Raw genomic sequence first — 15,679 nt, forward strand, 5'->3', positions numbered from 1 at the left:
CAGATGTTTTCTGGAACTGACAGCCCCTGAATGGCTGTTCCTTCACTTTCACAACCTTGGTTGGTCTAAAACAGGAGAATGAAACTCCAGTATGACAGTCCCAGAACGGTGACACAAAAGGCACTAAGGTAAATATAATCACTGTTACCACACTCTCAAAAAGCAACTGGAAATTAAGGCAAACTCTTAAACCTCAGATTAGCCAAATCCATATTGCCAGCTGGTAGGCAATGACATGCACTTTGAATAACTCGAAAATGCCTTGGAAAATGCCAGACCACCACCTTATATGTATTTGGAAGCTGCCTTAGAAAACTATTAATGCCCATGTCCCAGCCCTCACCAGGGACTATGGATGAAGCATCCCTCTGTTCCCTTTATTAAAGTTCCACACTGATGCCCTTCAAGGCAGCCTGCAGAAGCACTGACAGCTCTAAGTGCAAAACAAATCTTTGCACCTTCCTAGCTTGGTTGAATGTTCTTCAGATCTCTGAGCCTGCCCCATCACCTCTCAGATTCATTTCCCTTCATGATTTATTGATGCTTCTTTGCTTTTTTCCAATTACATCATCACAGCAATAAGTATCTACTTACCAGCCACTATTTTTAACAGAGATATTCAAATCATGTCAGCTTGTAAGCCTAGCCTAAGTGCTGAGACACCATCTAGAAGTCAAGTGTACACAAAGCAAAGCTCATTCATGTAAAGAAAGCCTTTGCGTCTTAGGTCAGTTTTGTTTCCACTAGATCCCAGGGGAACAGTCCCCCACTATCAGACAGAAGCTGATATGTTCAGGATCCAGACTACAGTACCTGAAAGTCTTTCCCGAATGTCCTGGCTGAAATGGGCTTCCCTGTGAGTAAAGCTGCTGGTTTCCTGCTGTGGATGCTGAGGCCATCATTTTTTTATCTGCTACAGAAGAAAAACAAATCACAGAAAGAGAAAAGTTTAGGGGATGAGAAAATGAAGGCAAAATTATTTAATGAGAATTGCAATGTATATATGCAGCAGGGATTTTTCTTTCCTTCTTAAAGCTTTATGAAGAAGCCCTGTGGAACACGTTAAGAATGACACAAAAGGGCTATATGACAATTCAGTATGAAACAAGAGGCACAGCTGGTTTGTGTCTACTTCATACCCTCTTCCCAGGATGTACCTCATTAATGCTATTGTTTGCATGGAACATAACACTGGTACGTGGCCTCAGGCCACGCAGCCCAGACCTCCTCTGTGCCCGCTGGAAGCTGCTCCCAAACACGCAGGCAGGAGGGAGAACAGGAGACAGAGAGTGGCGCTGGCCGAGGTGGGGAGTGATGGGTGCATGGGTCCCAGCTACAGACTGGAAAGGGGAACAAACATTTTCTGAAAGAAAGATGGGAGAGTCTGCCCAGGGGAATGGAGTAATGCCACATGAAACAAGCCTGGTCTGAAGAAGGTCTGATGCACACGCACCTCTGTGGCTACCTGGGGGTGGCCTCAGGTAAGGGTACATTTCTGGCACCAGGAAAAGCCCTCCAGAGCCGCCACTGTTATCGCAGCCTGTTTGCATTGAGGGCCTACACCCCACTGGGTTAAACACCCCAAGGAATGGTGTCGAAGAGCCCCTCTCCTAACCAGCTGACAGTCTGCTTCCCTCCAGGAGAGCTGGAGAGGAGCACCTGCCTCTCCCAGGCAGCCTGGTGGCACGCCTGCAGACCTCAGGGTGACCACCTGCAAACCTGGGTGATCCTGCAGCCCCTACCTGCATTGCAATCTCACAGGTGGCTGGAGGCACTTTTGCTTCTGACTGTCTGCAAGACTTGCGCACCTGAGCTGTGGCACGGCAGAACACTGATCTCTTAGGATTTTGCTGTATGTGGCTTGAGGGAGCCATGAAATAGGATGCAACCATCCCAGTGGGGTGTAAGACAGACTAGTGTAGTGAATAACACACACATGGAGATGCCATTAACTTTTATAGTCTACTTTTAATGTGGCAAGTGGAGATCAATCTCTAATTGAATGAAATGAGATTGAGTGAACAGTGCCATTTGGTCCCTTAATTTAATTTTCTGGCACTGGATTATTTGAAAGCCTAGGGAAACCTTGCTACTACTACTTTTCTTAAAATAATTTAAAGGTCTGCTCCACCACCCTTTATTCGCTTTCCCCATCTTCCCTTACTACCTCCAAGCGCAAAACACCCCACAACTCACTGATGGCTTTGCAACTATTTGTTGCTACGCACATCTGACAGGCCTAGAAATCAAGTCTGCCTCCTCATTGTCCCCTTTGCTCTTTTCAGAGCATTTCGTCAGATGCTCTCCTGGACAAAAGGCCCACTGAACTCACAAGTAATTCAAGTATTTTTCAGTTTTCCCTAGCTTTTAGAGACCTTGTGAGTGTGACTCAACCAAAGGCCTCCAACACACACCAGCTCTTCTCTGTTACCTAAGCTCTTCTTACATTATGTTTCTAACAAGAATCTAAGCTCACCTTCCCAAAGAAAAAAGTCACCTCAAATTACCTCACAGGAGCCTTGGAGAAGGAGCGCATATGCCACTGATGCAAGCTGTCACTGCTTTTCCTCTGTAATGTAGAAATTTGTACAAATTCTTCACTGGCTACATATTGCCCAACACAGACACTGAGTCTGGGCTGCAAACCTACACTCTCATATAAAAAAACCAAGGAGAAATAGGGACAAGGTCTAGAGAAGGTTGTGTATGTAGTAGAAAGAATTAAGAATGAGTTGGGATATCTCTGAAAAGGACAGATGATTTTGCCTTTTTTTTGGAGTAACGTCATTCTTGCATGATGTGTCCCCTTTTCTAAGGCCACCCTTTAGAGGGATACCAAACTCTCAGGGTTGGAAGAGACTGAGCCAAAATCCTGCGGGTACTTTAGATATTTGAGAACAACTCACCAGCAAAATTGAGAGTGCCCTAAATGAACTGGAATTCCTCAAGTGGAGCTGAGTTGCCATGGCAGCTACCAGGGTCTGTGCCACAGGATGAGGCCAAGACAAAGGGAATGGCTAAACTAATCGCAAGCAGCTAAATCGGCTTTCAAATGTCTTTCCTGAGTTACACCGAATGCTCCTTAGCCTCTGAATCTGGCCCACATCTCTCCCAGCTGTATTCCCACTGAAGACTTTACGCCCTACTTCTCTGCTCTCACCTTTGGTACAGCACGGAAAACCTATTTTGTTTTGGTGTTCTACCTGCATCCTTAGACCCGTTTGTCTCTAAACCCCATCACTGCACTGGTCAATGATACGCCCTTCTCCCAGTAGAACTAGTGTTTCTGCCTGTAGAACAAAGATGTCTTTAAGAACCGCATCATCCCGTGCCTCAAGACAGTTGCATGAATCGGTGAAGCCAGGCTTCCTCTCCTCACTTTTGTTTTTTAATTATGTGTGGCCACTGCATGCAATTATGGCAACAATCTCCCTATGTCAAACCTGTATTTTCACAGAACGTAGCAGAGAATGAGATTGAGTATCATCATAATGCAAATGTCTTGCAGGCAGCATGCAGGTTTGTCAATATTAGTTTTGGACAGCGTATCTCATGTCTAGCTGTGAACCATCTCTTTTGGTTCAGAGAAGACCTTGATCACAGCTCCCATGGGAAAGTCAGACAGGGTGAATGTCCCAAAAAAAGCATAGCGTGTAAATTGATAAGAATGAAAAGAGAAATGGCATTTCCAAGAACATAACCTCCCAGCTACCTCACAGCTTGCTAGACCCTTAACCCTAACCCCTCCCCACAAACAGTTGAGAGCTGCCTGAAAAAGAGCCAATAAGGCAGCCAAAAAGCAAGATGTTCTTGCTTGGAAAAACATATTCTGGTGTTCAGGGTTGGAGTCTTGCTACCTTCTAATGGACCCCTTTTATGGCCTCCGCTGTTGACTTCACTGTTAGAGTAGACAGACAAGGATGAACAGGAATAACAGAGAAGTTCTAGCAACAGGAGGACGGAATATCAAGTCTATCCTGCAGTTACAATGCCTTCTCCATTTGAAAAGGCCAAGCCAGACATAAGAAACCAATGCAGTGAGGTCATCTCCCAACACCCCTGGAGTCAAACCCTGTGGGTCATTTCCTTCATGCACTGCATGACACTTGCACATTGATTTATTTAAAACAAATGTAAAAACTTCTCTTTTTCAGTGAGGACAGTTAAGAACAATAAACAATTAGCAAGTTCTTCCACGAGCAGTGGAATTAATGAGCCTGATTTCCTACAGATATATTTCGGATGACCCCTTCAGCTGCCAGTCTTCTCATTAACTTCTGTCTGTTAGGGCAACAGGCAGCAGAGGTTGGGGCTAGTTTGAGTCAGCTACATCTGTCCGACTGACAAGTTGGCTGCTACGTCTTAGAACAGGGCTGGGAAATCCTTCAGTGAGGACGTTCAGTAAGGACTCTGTCCTCACAGTAGTTTTCACAAAATACAGAAGAACATACTATTTCTGAGACTCTTATCACTCTTATAAGAACTTGCCAACAAGTTCGAAAGTTGTGGGAAAAAGAGCAAGGACTCACTGACAGGTAATGCGACTGAAGATGACTCAACTGACCAGAAAACAAGTATATTATTACACTTCAAGGCAGCATATGCCTCTGAAAGCATCAATGCAAAAGCTGCAGGTCTATCTCAAGACTACATGGTAACTTTCTTAATCCACATCTATTTAGAGAGATGAACTCACACCTGCTGTTTAAGGATGAAAACATACACTTAGAAATAGCAAGTTCTGCTCAGTATGTTTAGTATCTATGAACACTGCTTAAGGTGCCCCTGTGAAATGAAAAGAGAATCAAAAATAGGTAGCTCTGGTCACACGAAAGCTGTCCTTCCCTCCTTGAATTCACTCCTCATCAACTTTAGGGGAAATATCAACTCAAGGCCAGTTCTAGGAAATGTCCTGAAGACTGATATTGCCTGGAAATTTCTCTGCCATGCTGCAGTTTCTCTTCATTCTCTAGAAGCTGTGCTCCACATCATGTAACCAAGCTTAACATAGTATTAAAAATTAAGCATCAGAGACATTCACTTACAAGCAGTTATTCCAGCAAACATCTCAGCAAATCTAGGATCTCTTTCTTGGGAGAAGATAGCATCAGGCTTTTCCACAGACTTTCCACCCTCATGAACGTTAGCTGGTATACTTGGAACAGGCACCTGTTGAGATACACAGAGGAAGGTAATTCCCTCCGTCATATTTGATGAAAAGGAATTCAGGGACAGTCACAATGTATTTTTAATTTTGCTGAAATCTCCCATTGCTTTACGTTTTAGAAGATCAGAGGCACAAAAATAAAAACTTGAGAAGTTTCACCTGAGATAAGTCATAGGATGACAGCCCATCTCTTTGATGTACTTCAAGTTCTGCTTGCTGCTGCTGAAGTTGTCTGCAAAGGAGACAAAATGACTTTGTTATAAAAAACAATTAAGATACAAAAAGGAACAGCCATGGTCTGCTATTTCATACTCTGAGTGAAATGTCTCTCCAATGATTTAGCAAATCCATTCCTGTGAGATTCATCTGTTCTTAAAGTTTACTCATTGAGAAAGCTTGTACCACAGGAATGTAACAGGGCACATGAAGAGTTTTGTTTTAATAGCACAGAAATGTAGGTGGGTAAGTAATGAAGGATGGAATACAACCTCCTTATAAAGGATTTAAGTATTCACCATTAAGACACCAAGAATGTTTTCCTCGTGTTAACAATGAATATGCCAGACCCCTTCGCTGATCCTACTGAAGTAGACAGGAAACCTCCAGTAACATTAACACAGAATTATGCCAATCAATAAGAAAAAGTGATCAAAGCTCTGTCTGAAGCACGTCAGACCAAATGAAACAACCTGTTGAGCTAGAAAGAACTGCATATAAATCCTTCTTCGTTATAAAACCTATTTTGCTTTGGTTCTACTGTGCTCAGGATCCAAGCCCAGATTCTATTTAATTTCTGAAAGCTTTTAAGGCAGTGAATGTCCAGAAATAAATTGCTTGTGCTACTATATAAAATCAAGACATTACATGAAATTAATTTGCATTGACAAATACTACAGAAAACATGAGTCTCCTTTTCATGCTTATCAGAACTGAACAAAAAACATCTGTTGTTTAAATGAGATAAGAATCACTAGAAGTAATAGCCTTAATCCAATTATATGAATTTAGGAAAAATTAAATGTGCAGCAGCAATAGAAAAATACTTCAAAAGAAACTGCCAGAGCCAATAAACGTTAGGGGCCATATGCCAGAATGAAGAACTTCAGCGTTGAAAACTCTGCAGATCCTTGAAATGCACTTGATTTGTGTTTAGTGTCAGGTGCTGTTACTTAACTATGACAATTAGCCAATATCAACAGATAAAATCATTGGAAGTCATGAGAATTAACTGACAGGTGACATTTCTTACAGATGAAGACCCGTAGGGACAGCATGCAAGTGGTGGCAAGTCAGGCATATTCACATTCTACATGTGCAAATATTGCCTATTTATTAAAAAGTACAGATCTTTTATATAGCTGTAATATATCTAGCACAGCGATCTTCTGAATCCATTTCTTCACTTGCTTTATTTAATGCTGAAAGGATGTAAATTCAAAGCTCCTAATTTTTAAAAAAATCAGAGACAGTTATATTAATTTTTGCTACCGGAAATTTTGAAGTTACAAAAAGCCATTGTTCAGTAAAGTTTATCAGCAATAAAACACAATCGTTCTGAAATGAAAGGCAAAAGTGCTGCTGATGCATTAAGACCAGAACTTTACTGTTAAAATGTGAACTTATGCTTTCCTGTTTGGACTTATACCATCCCCACGTTGGGTCATTAGGAACCTCACTTGTCTGAGCATAGGTTTGTGTGATTGTTTGCAGACAGACAAACCCAGCTTTGTCCCATCGCTGAACTGGGATGGCAAAGCGCGAGAGCCCCATGATCTTGCCAGCACAGCACCCTGTGCCCAGGCTCTAGCCTGATCAAACAACATCCTTGAACAGCACGGCCACAGCACCACTTTCACTTTACAGCTGCGGGTTGAAAGCATCTTGCAGCCAACAGGCCAGCTGATAGGCAGACACAAGCTGAGATTTCCCTGTAGAAAGGAAAGGCACCTCTGTGGCCCTTGTATGAAGAAGCATCACTGCCATGGAGAAGGCAGAGTTCCTTGCTCTGGCATGGGCCAGCACCATGAAGGGCACTGAACCAGGCTCTAGAGTGAAGCTGGGCTGTGTAATGACAAAAAACCTCAGCAGCTGCAAAATTATCTGAATGTTTTGCACCTTCCATTAACAGTTGCCTTCTGTCGCTTGGTCACAATTAGCAAGATTACTTCTGGCCTGAGGATGCACAGGTGGCATACTATCTCTGTGAGGCTCTTTGCTCAGTTACCAAAGAAGATATAAAACCCCCAAAACTGTGCTAAACCTCAGAGATGAGGATAAGATTGGAACTGGACTGACAAGAAAGTAAGCTTGATACTTGCAAATGATACTTGACAGTGGTCACACTTTCTGGATGCTTCTGGCCTCTTTCTGAAGGAGCAATCACCTAACAGACAGGCATCACGCACCACAGGGGTTCTCCTCCAGACAGACACTGTGATGTGACAGGCGGTAACAGTAGATCTGATGTTGCAAAATAGCAAGATCATGGATTTGAAAACTCTGGATAATTAAGATGCATTTTTGGTTACAGGCTTAAATTTTAGATTTTTATCTAAACCTTCTTTTAAATTTTGTACTATGTAAATTTAAAAGTCAAGGGATTGAGAGACAAACTTGCAGACAAAGTCAAATGACAAATTAGGCACAAACTGGTGGGAATGTGAGGGACCACTCAAACGAGCTACTGAAGTAAGTAACAGATTTTTCCATCCCTTGATGCTTTTCCAGAATGCTTTGCTCAGACACCAGTTACTAGGCTCCGTGGCAAACTGGACAAAAATCTGTGACCTGCAACACACGGAAGATCGGAGTAGCTGGCCAAAAGCCTTCTGCTAGCCTTATGGTGTAAGAACACATAATACACAGAATCACTTTTGTCCTATGAGTAACATGCAAAAAAAGTCACTCCTCCAGGTCATTAGAGAGTCACGGTCTTTCCACACTATTTTTGCCAACAGAAAATCCCTAAAAATTACCTCTGGAATGCAAAGAAATTCTTTGTTCGCAAGCATAAAATGCATACTTTTCCAACAGAACTATGGGAGGTAATTTAATCATGGCAAATCTAGGGGGAAGTTTTTCTAAATACCACCCTGTGGACAATAAACACCCATTAAATCCTGTTGTTAACGTGAAAGCTAATTACACTGTTTCATTTGTTTTTATTACCAGCAACTTGGTGCGTGTGTCAATAAACAGCACATTAGGTCTCTTCTGTTCCGTATAAAGCATGTTTTCTTGATTCAGCCATATACACACAAATGAGCCAAACAAAACAGCATACTTACTAGTTATTTGTTTTGTAGGCACTTCTCTAACTTAGTGCTCCTTTGCCCTCCTCTATCTTTCATCTCTAATACTCATTAAGCTGTAGTACAATATAAATACCACATTGTGTTAACAGCACTGAACTTTGGGAACAACCTCCCAGATCCCTTTCCTTTAAAAACCAAATACTTAAGTGTATCTTCACTGAACTCTGTGCAAGCTATGCTGCACTTAATTAAGATTGAAATGCAAAGCCAGGTTCGCATCTTCTGCTGTTGTTTGCTGCTACTGTACAAACAGTTCAAATGATGCTTGAAACCTGAAAGAAACTGGACAGCAATTCATGGACCAGGTACCCAGGGAGAGCTGAGCGCTGCTGTCGTGGTTGCTTCAGACCCTGCCATCCAACCAGCCCTTTTGACTGAACAATCAACGCATGCAGGTCCCTTCAGTCATCCAATTGCTACATCATTTTTGTAAAGATGACACAGAACAAGGGATTATTAACAGTTTGGGCAAAACTCAAACTGCCTTCTGACTTTGAAACCAAAACCCAAACTACCCTTGGTTTCAATTTCAGTTTCACAGCTTCAAGGAGTAAATGAGAGAAATTTCCTGGCTCCACAGGCTACCCAACATAGCAAGTACGGTATTGTCTGGGTCAGCAGGACTCTGCCTGCACTGCAGTAATTCCTGTCTCACCCACAGGTTTGGTATGAACCTGGGAAAGCCCTTAGCTTGAACAACAAATGGTTCAGCGAATCTGAGGGTTTTGATAGTTAATTCAAATTTACTTCAGTAAATTTGTTTGGAGGAAAAGGGAAGATTCTGTGAAAGTTCCTTTGACACTGGAGAGGATTTCAGCTGAATTAATCTCTCTCTATGAACACTGAAGTCACCTGTTCCTTTTCCAGGCATCAGAGTAACCAAAAAAGGACCTGAACTTTAAAATTAACAGTCACTATGGTGGGAGAGAAACAATACTACTGTATCCCTACCAAGCTATTTTTATGTAATACAAGCACACGTGCCTACTGTGTCTGGTTTGGACAAAAAGGGAGTAATAAAAGCCTTAGGGTTGCTGTTGTAAAATCCTCTTCCAGAAGCTCTCAAAATCTCCCTCTTCTAGCCTAACAATTTCAAAGTCTCCCCTGTGAAAGGGTCTGTCTTACACTGGGCTTGAGGGATCAGATAGCCCACAGATGGCATGGGGATCATGAGAAAGTAAGTCTTTAGCATCACTACCATAGACTGGAATTTTATCAAAATAGTTGATCTCATTAGTATTTTGGCCCATGAGAATTAGAAACAGAAAGTATCTCTCCCACAAGCCCAGGCTGATTCATCCGTCAGGCTGCCTCCAGCAGTGACCTGTGCCAGCTCACTCCGAGACAAAAATCTTGAGACTCAGGACAACTGTAGGACTCATAAATGCATGCAGTACAACATAGGACTTTGGGGCTTACAAAAAATGAAAAAACAGAATTTCCATAAAGGTCAGAAAAATATCCTTCATATATATATATATATAAAGACTTTCATATAGTTTTATCTGTCACCATAACAGATTATTCTATTTAAACGCTGCTCTATGTGTATTTTAATAAATGTTGATCACAATTATTATTTCTTTTTGAAAATCAAACAGTCCCAACTATACAAGAAGATGTGGTCAAATGGGGGACTCTTCTTTTCAGCCGAACCCAGCAAAAATGCTAAACGTTAAATGCTTCATTTCTCCAGGAAGTTTCTCTTGGATGACTACACCCAAGTGAAACTGAGAGGAGTTTTCTTTTCTTTTTTTGCAAGGAACTAAGTGAACATTTGAACCTAATGTTTCGTTATCCTTCCGCACCAAAAGCAAGTTTGGAAAGTTGACTGTTGGAAGCTCCAAAGGAATATATTTAAAAAAAAAAAAAAACCAACCCAAATGAAAACAAACAAACAAAGAAACAAAATCAATTAATCCCTCCACAACTGGAACCACCACTGCCCTCTACAGTCTTATGGGAAAACGCGGTCACTGACGGATGCAAAATGAGATCTATTCTGTTAACAGACAGACACACAGATGTACATACTGTGGCTTTAAACTAGCTTAAGTTAAAAACTGATTTAAACCTAGATCTTTTGACTTACATTTAATGCTGAATTTTTAACTGCCTAAACCTGTATTCTGTGGAGCTGACTATCTTATCACAGTGATAGACAAATCAAAATTTGTGCAGAACTGCCTCCAACTGCGCAGTGGAAGGCACTCCTGCTTGGTCTCCTTGTGAAGCACCTCACTGGACCCAGGGTATTCCATACTTCCACTGACATGTGAAGATGGCCAAGTACACTGGGGTCGGTGCTGAACAACCAGTCCCAGCAGGAGCTTAATGAGGAGGTGGAAACCAACAGTTACCATGACGTACAACTCCCCGAGGCATCTAGGAAATCAGAACTTAAAACATGACCCCAAATGTGCGAAAAAAATAAATAAATCCAGAAGCAGGCAGGAACAACAGAACATTACAGTAAGTCCTCTTTGGAAATCTGTCTGAGAAGTGGGAGACAACAGGGGGAAAAACAGAAAACAGTTTGAATAATGCATTCTTTCTACTATTCAAAAGCAGACGTATAATGGGCTGTATCTTGCCATAAGACTAGAACATTTTCAACATGACAGGAAAGAGGGAACATCCTCTGTCAAAGTAGCAGCAGGCAACATCCATATTAGGTCAACATTTCTGGGTTGTTATTCAAACCTAGCAAGAGATATATAACAAGAGCCAGAAGCTGGTGCAGTCCTATTCATCACAGTAAGTGCTGCAATGCCAAGCTGAACGGTATAGTGGAGGCTCCGAAAAAAACATTCCCAGAGTCAACCCAAGTCTACAGCCTCACTTTTTGATCTGTGGACTCTTGGGAACAAAGCACAATTAATCCAGCCTGGGACAGATTTCAGAATTAGCTTTTTATTTTGCAGGCCTGTTTTTGCATATACAAATTATTTGGAAAAGAAATATGGGACAGCAGAAATATGGAAATATCTATTTTGATGCATAGTGCAGACAGGGAGATATTTAGCTGTCTGATTTCAAGGCACATTTGCTTCTTTTCAATGAGCTTAACTATCCAGTTGTTTAAGCCCAACTTTTTGGGTATGCAGAAAAAACTGGGCAGAACAATTGTGATGCTGGGTTGCAAGTGAGTGAAAGCACAGCCCTTCTATCCCGGTTATGTGTCATGTCCAAATGAGCAAGTCAAGGAACACCCAGAGACACTTACTAGCTTTCTAAGTTCAAATGCCAAAGCCCCAGGGGTTTGGTTTTGCAAGTGGAGCTCTCCGCATGCATCTCCACTAGTAGACTGCTCATTCAGCATTTCCATTATACAGTCTAACAGGTTGAGATCTTAAAACCAATAATTTCCTCTGAGCTAAAAACTTGGCAAAATATCTTTGGTCAGACAAGAAGCAGATTTTGTTTTAGAAATAGATTAAGTTTATATTGGAAAGAAGAAATATTTCTAAAAAAACCCCACACTCTAAAGCAATGGCTTTATCAAGGCCAGATTAGCTTCTGCAGTTACTGTCTCAGAACTCAGGAGGCTCCAAAAGCTTCTCTGCTCAGTTACACAGTGATGAACCTCCACTATACTCCTAGGGTGACCTCCTCCTAAGAGGTCCAATGACAGACTTTCAAAAATATTAATTCAAAGACAGGATGATTTAATTCCCCTCTTAATATAATGGGTTAGATCTGTCCCCATACTTGGTGATACGCCACCAGATCTTAACTGAGTATCAGGAAGCCTTCCCACTCAAGCCTACTAAGAAATAATTTTGCCAGCTTTCGTAGGCTATAAGAGCGTACACAGCCCAAGGAGAAGATGCCCAGGACTACAGAATGGTATGATGGCAATGAACATGGACACACGATTTTCTGTTTGGCTTAGGAACCAGGCTAACCTTCCTCCAATATCAGGACAGCTGGTCTGCTGCTGGAAGCTCTGTGCTAGTTTAAGGCAGCCTGGACTGAGATCAATGGCCTTGTCTAATGACATAACAGATAAGTGACGTTTCTCCCCCAGTGCAGCCAGCCCCTGGAAGCATCGCAGGATAATGACACAGAGAAACAGCTATGCTGTGAGATCTCATGATGCAGAAAAACCCTGTGCAGACTGCACTGTTATAGAGAAACAAATGCAGCTAGGAACGGGCTACCAAAAAATCGGGGTGTGCTTTACAGAAAAAAGCAATTCTTAAATTCCTTCAAAACCATGTATGTGAGCATGTGGAAAGGCACATACTTAACATTAGTGTTGGTGCAGATGATGTATTCAATCTCATCGGAATAAGGATTCTGAAATGTGAAGCTGCTGGTTCTGATCAGCATCCATTCCCGGTTTTTGGTACGAAACCGATACATCACAGACAGGACTTGACCTTTCAGTTTCACAACCTGCAAAACCATTTGGAAAGGTTAATAAAAGGAGATTGCTACCTGCTGTGCAAATGAATAGTAAACAGCAGTAACTGATGTGTTTTAAACTGATGTGGTTTTTTTACAGAAAGCTATGGACACAGCAGGGAGAGTCTTAATTTGAAGGGAATAAGCAAAATCTGATTCATTTTTGCAGCTATTTCCTTCAGAATTAAACCCTCACACTTTGTTGTATAAAATGCCATTTTCCAGACTGCATATAAGAAGAATACAGCTTCAGGACAACCAACAGGTTGTGCTGTTATCCCAACAGGGAAGCTTTAAGAAGGTTTTAATATGGAATGCTTACCGAGAGATTGACAGAAACCAAACTGAGGATCTTTTATATGTAAACCATAAACCAAACGTTGCAGCTGAAACAAAAGCCCACAAGAAAAAGTATTTTGAGGTTGACTATCTGCTTTTCTGCTTGGATACCCAGCTATACAATTCATACATGTGATATACCATATCACACATCAGCAGAAAAACTTGGGCTAATACTTAAACACGATGGTTGGTTTTTTTTTTTTTTTTTTTTTTTTTTAGAAACCATACGTGGTTGGTTTCCCCCCAACAAATTATAAGACTCCCTAGATTGGCAAAGTGCTAAAAAGAAACACTTGCTTCTGGCTTTCAAAAGAAGAAAGAGTGAGCCAGTGTTTGAATGGAGAAAACACCAATAAGCCACTGTCCATTTTAATAGTATTAATGAAAACAGAGAGCAAATTCTTTGCTTGGACAGCCTATTTGTTTATAACTAAGAATTCAGGTGTCTGGCAAAACTCAGTTCAAATTCTGGTTTTGGTAGCTGAAGTTTTGTTGAAGTCAATAGTTGGGCATCAAATGAGAATTAAGAAGCAGCCAGCTAAGAAGTACACTCCAAACAATACTTGCACACTGGCACTGTAACTGCATTTTATATGTTATCTAACAATCTCGGTTTAAGTCAGAAGAAAACTTGTATGGATTCAAGTCATTCAGCTGGCACTTACCTAGGCTATCTGTGTTTATTTTTTATTGCTTTTCCACCAAGCTATCTCAGGGGTGCCTCCGGGAGGGAAAAGGAAGGTCTACTGCAAATAAATGCCACATCTTGTTGTGGATTCTTAATCCTTATCCACTGGAATTTATTTTTTATTAGCTATCTGCAGCCTGTATTCTCTAAAAGTAGAAACCCCAGTATTTACCCTCTGTCTTCATTGACAAGCAATTGGATTAAGAAAAATGCTCCAATCCTGTTTTTTCCAAAGGTCTGCATTTCACATTGATCAACTGGATACAGGATTAAATGGAAAGAATGCAAATAGGAGACACAAAAAGCTTTAGCAATGTCCAGGAAAGTTAAAAATAATACTGAGGTAAATGCCTTTTGGTTTTTGTTTTTAAATGCTTTTGTAGTTTGAGTTCAGTGAGCGACATTCTTTTATCAGCAATTTTCTACTACCACACCCAGGGTAAAAACCACAGAGCTTGTGCAAAAGTGTCCAATCTGAATAGCATCCTACTGGATATCAAATAACTGTATTCTGGATCCTTTGATACTAAACTGTATTTGTTGATCTTGGCCTTGAGACTATCTTATTCTGGCCTGATTTTCCCACCCTGATGAATGAATTTATCTTCCCAAGGAAGTAAAAGCTTTGAGATAGATACTGGCAATTGACCAAAAATTGCAAAACCCACCCTCCCTCCTCTGTTATGCACCAACCTGGTTCTGATACTGTCAGCAAATTAGAAATGTCAAGTTTTCAGAGGGTTTCAGAAATAAAAGTTTATTGGAAATCACGGTTACCTTTTTAATGAAGGGATTTCTAAGGCCAAACTAACAATAATAAAACAAACTGTAGTGATCTATTGTCCTGAAGTCTGAATCAAGCAAACACTAATACTGTAATAATATATGAAGCATAGAGATCACTGGTGGGAAAATCCTGAACTGTCTTAAAACAGTGCACACAAACAAGATAGCACAAAAAATTTCAAAGCTAATGTTTAACCTTTACTTTCTTACATTCTTTGGAAATAAAAACCACCTGGTGCATAGCTTAACTGTTTACTTCAGTCTTCTATTGCATGATTGAAATAACAGCTCCAATCATACTGCTACTGTACTGAACAAAAATATACCGAAAAAGGAATTGCCTACTAAAGAAACAGCACAATATTTTCATAGATTGGACACGGGCTGAGTGAACAGGAACTTTCACTTCTAATCTGCATTTTTTTTCTTGCTGTCTTTTTGCATGTCCTTAAGCAAATCATGTAGGTCCCTGATCTAGCAAATCATTATGCACATGCCTAATAGTGAGTAGTGACAGTGAAATCCCCAGCAACTGAGTTCAGGGATACACTGGCAGCCTCCCACAGCCTGATCTCCCTCTCAGTGAACACAGTGAGGACCAAGTCATTAACTTGAACTTAGTTAGTCAGCCCTTCTGAGCCCCAGGCAATCACTTCAGAGACGGATGTTTGACAGGTTATTATCCAGCAGCTCTCTGTCATTGTCTCTTGGATAAATTAGTGGAATCAATCATTCGGGCATTAGTGAAAAACAGCATATGCATTCTCTCTGCTCTTCTTGCGCCACTGATGCGATCAGGCACAAGTTCAGGGAGCTGAACCAGCTGAAAGCTAGTCCCGTGCAAAAGCAATTAGCCCCTTAGCTAACCTACCCGGCAAGTTCATCTGTGCTAGTATCAGGACAGTAGGAAGGGTGGGGAGGGCGTCAGGGAGGAGAGAAGAGGGGGACTGGGACCTGACTCCTGGTGACAGC

The 15,679-nt window shown here is 41.3% G+C and overlaps 1 protein-coding gene across 1 annotated transcript in view; it reads right to left on the reverse strand.

The window, feature by feature from the left end:
- Nucleotides 1-15,679, reverse strand: part of ARNT2 (aryl hydrocarbon receptor nuclear translocator 2) — a 77,882-nt gene that overhangs the window by 11,108 nt on the left and 51,095 nt on the right. Inside the window, exons 11-14 of the mRNA XM_059823840.1 lie at nucleotides 12,731-12,882; nucleotides 5,327-5,399; nucleotides 5,046-5,169; nucleotides 814-913 (exon numbers count right to left, since the gene is read on the reverse strand). Of these exons, the coding sequence (XP_059679823.1) occupies nucleotides 814-913; nucleotides 5,046-5,169; nucleotides 5,327-5,399; nucleotides 12,731-12,882 (449 nt within the window). The remainder of the gene's footprint in view (nucleotides 1-813; nucleotides 914-5,045; nucleotides 5,170-5,326; nucleotides 5,400-12,730; nucleotides 12,883-15,679) is intronic.

Source organism: Gavia stellata, chromosome 13, assembly GCF_030936135.1.
Source record: "Gavia stellata isolate bGavSte3 chromosome 13, bGavSte3.hap2, whole genome shotgun sequence".
In the NCBI taxonomy this organism is placed as follows: domain Eukaryota; kingdom Metazoa; phylum Chordata; class Aves; order Gaviiformes; family Gaviidae; genus Gavia; species Gavia stellata.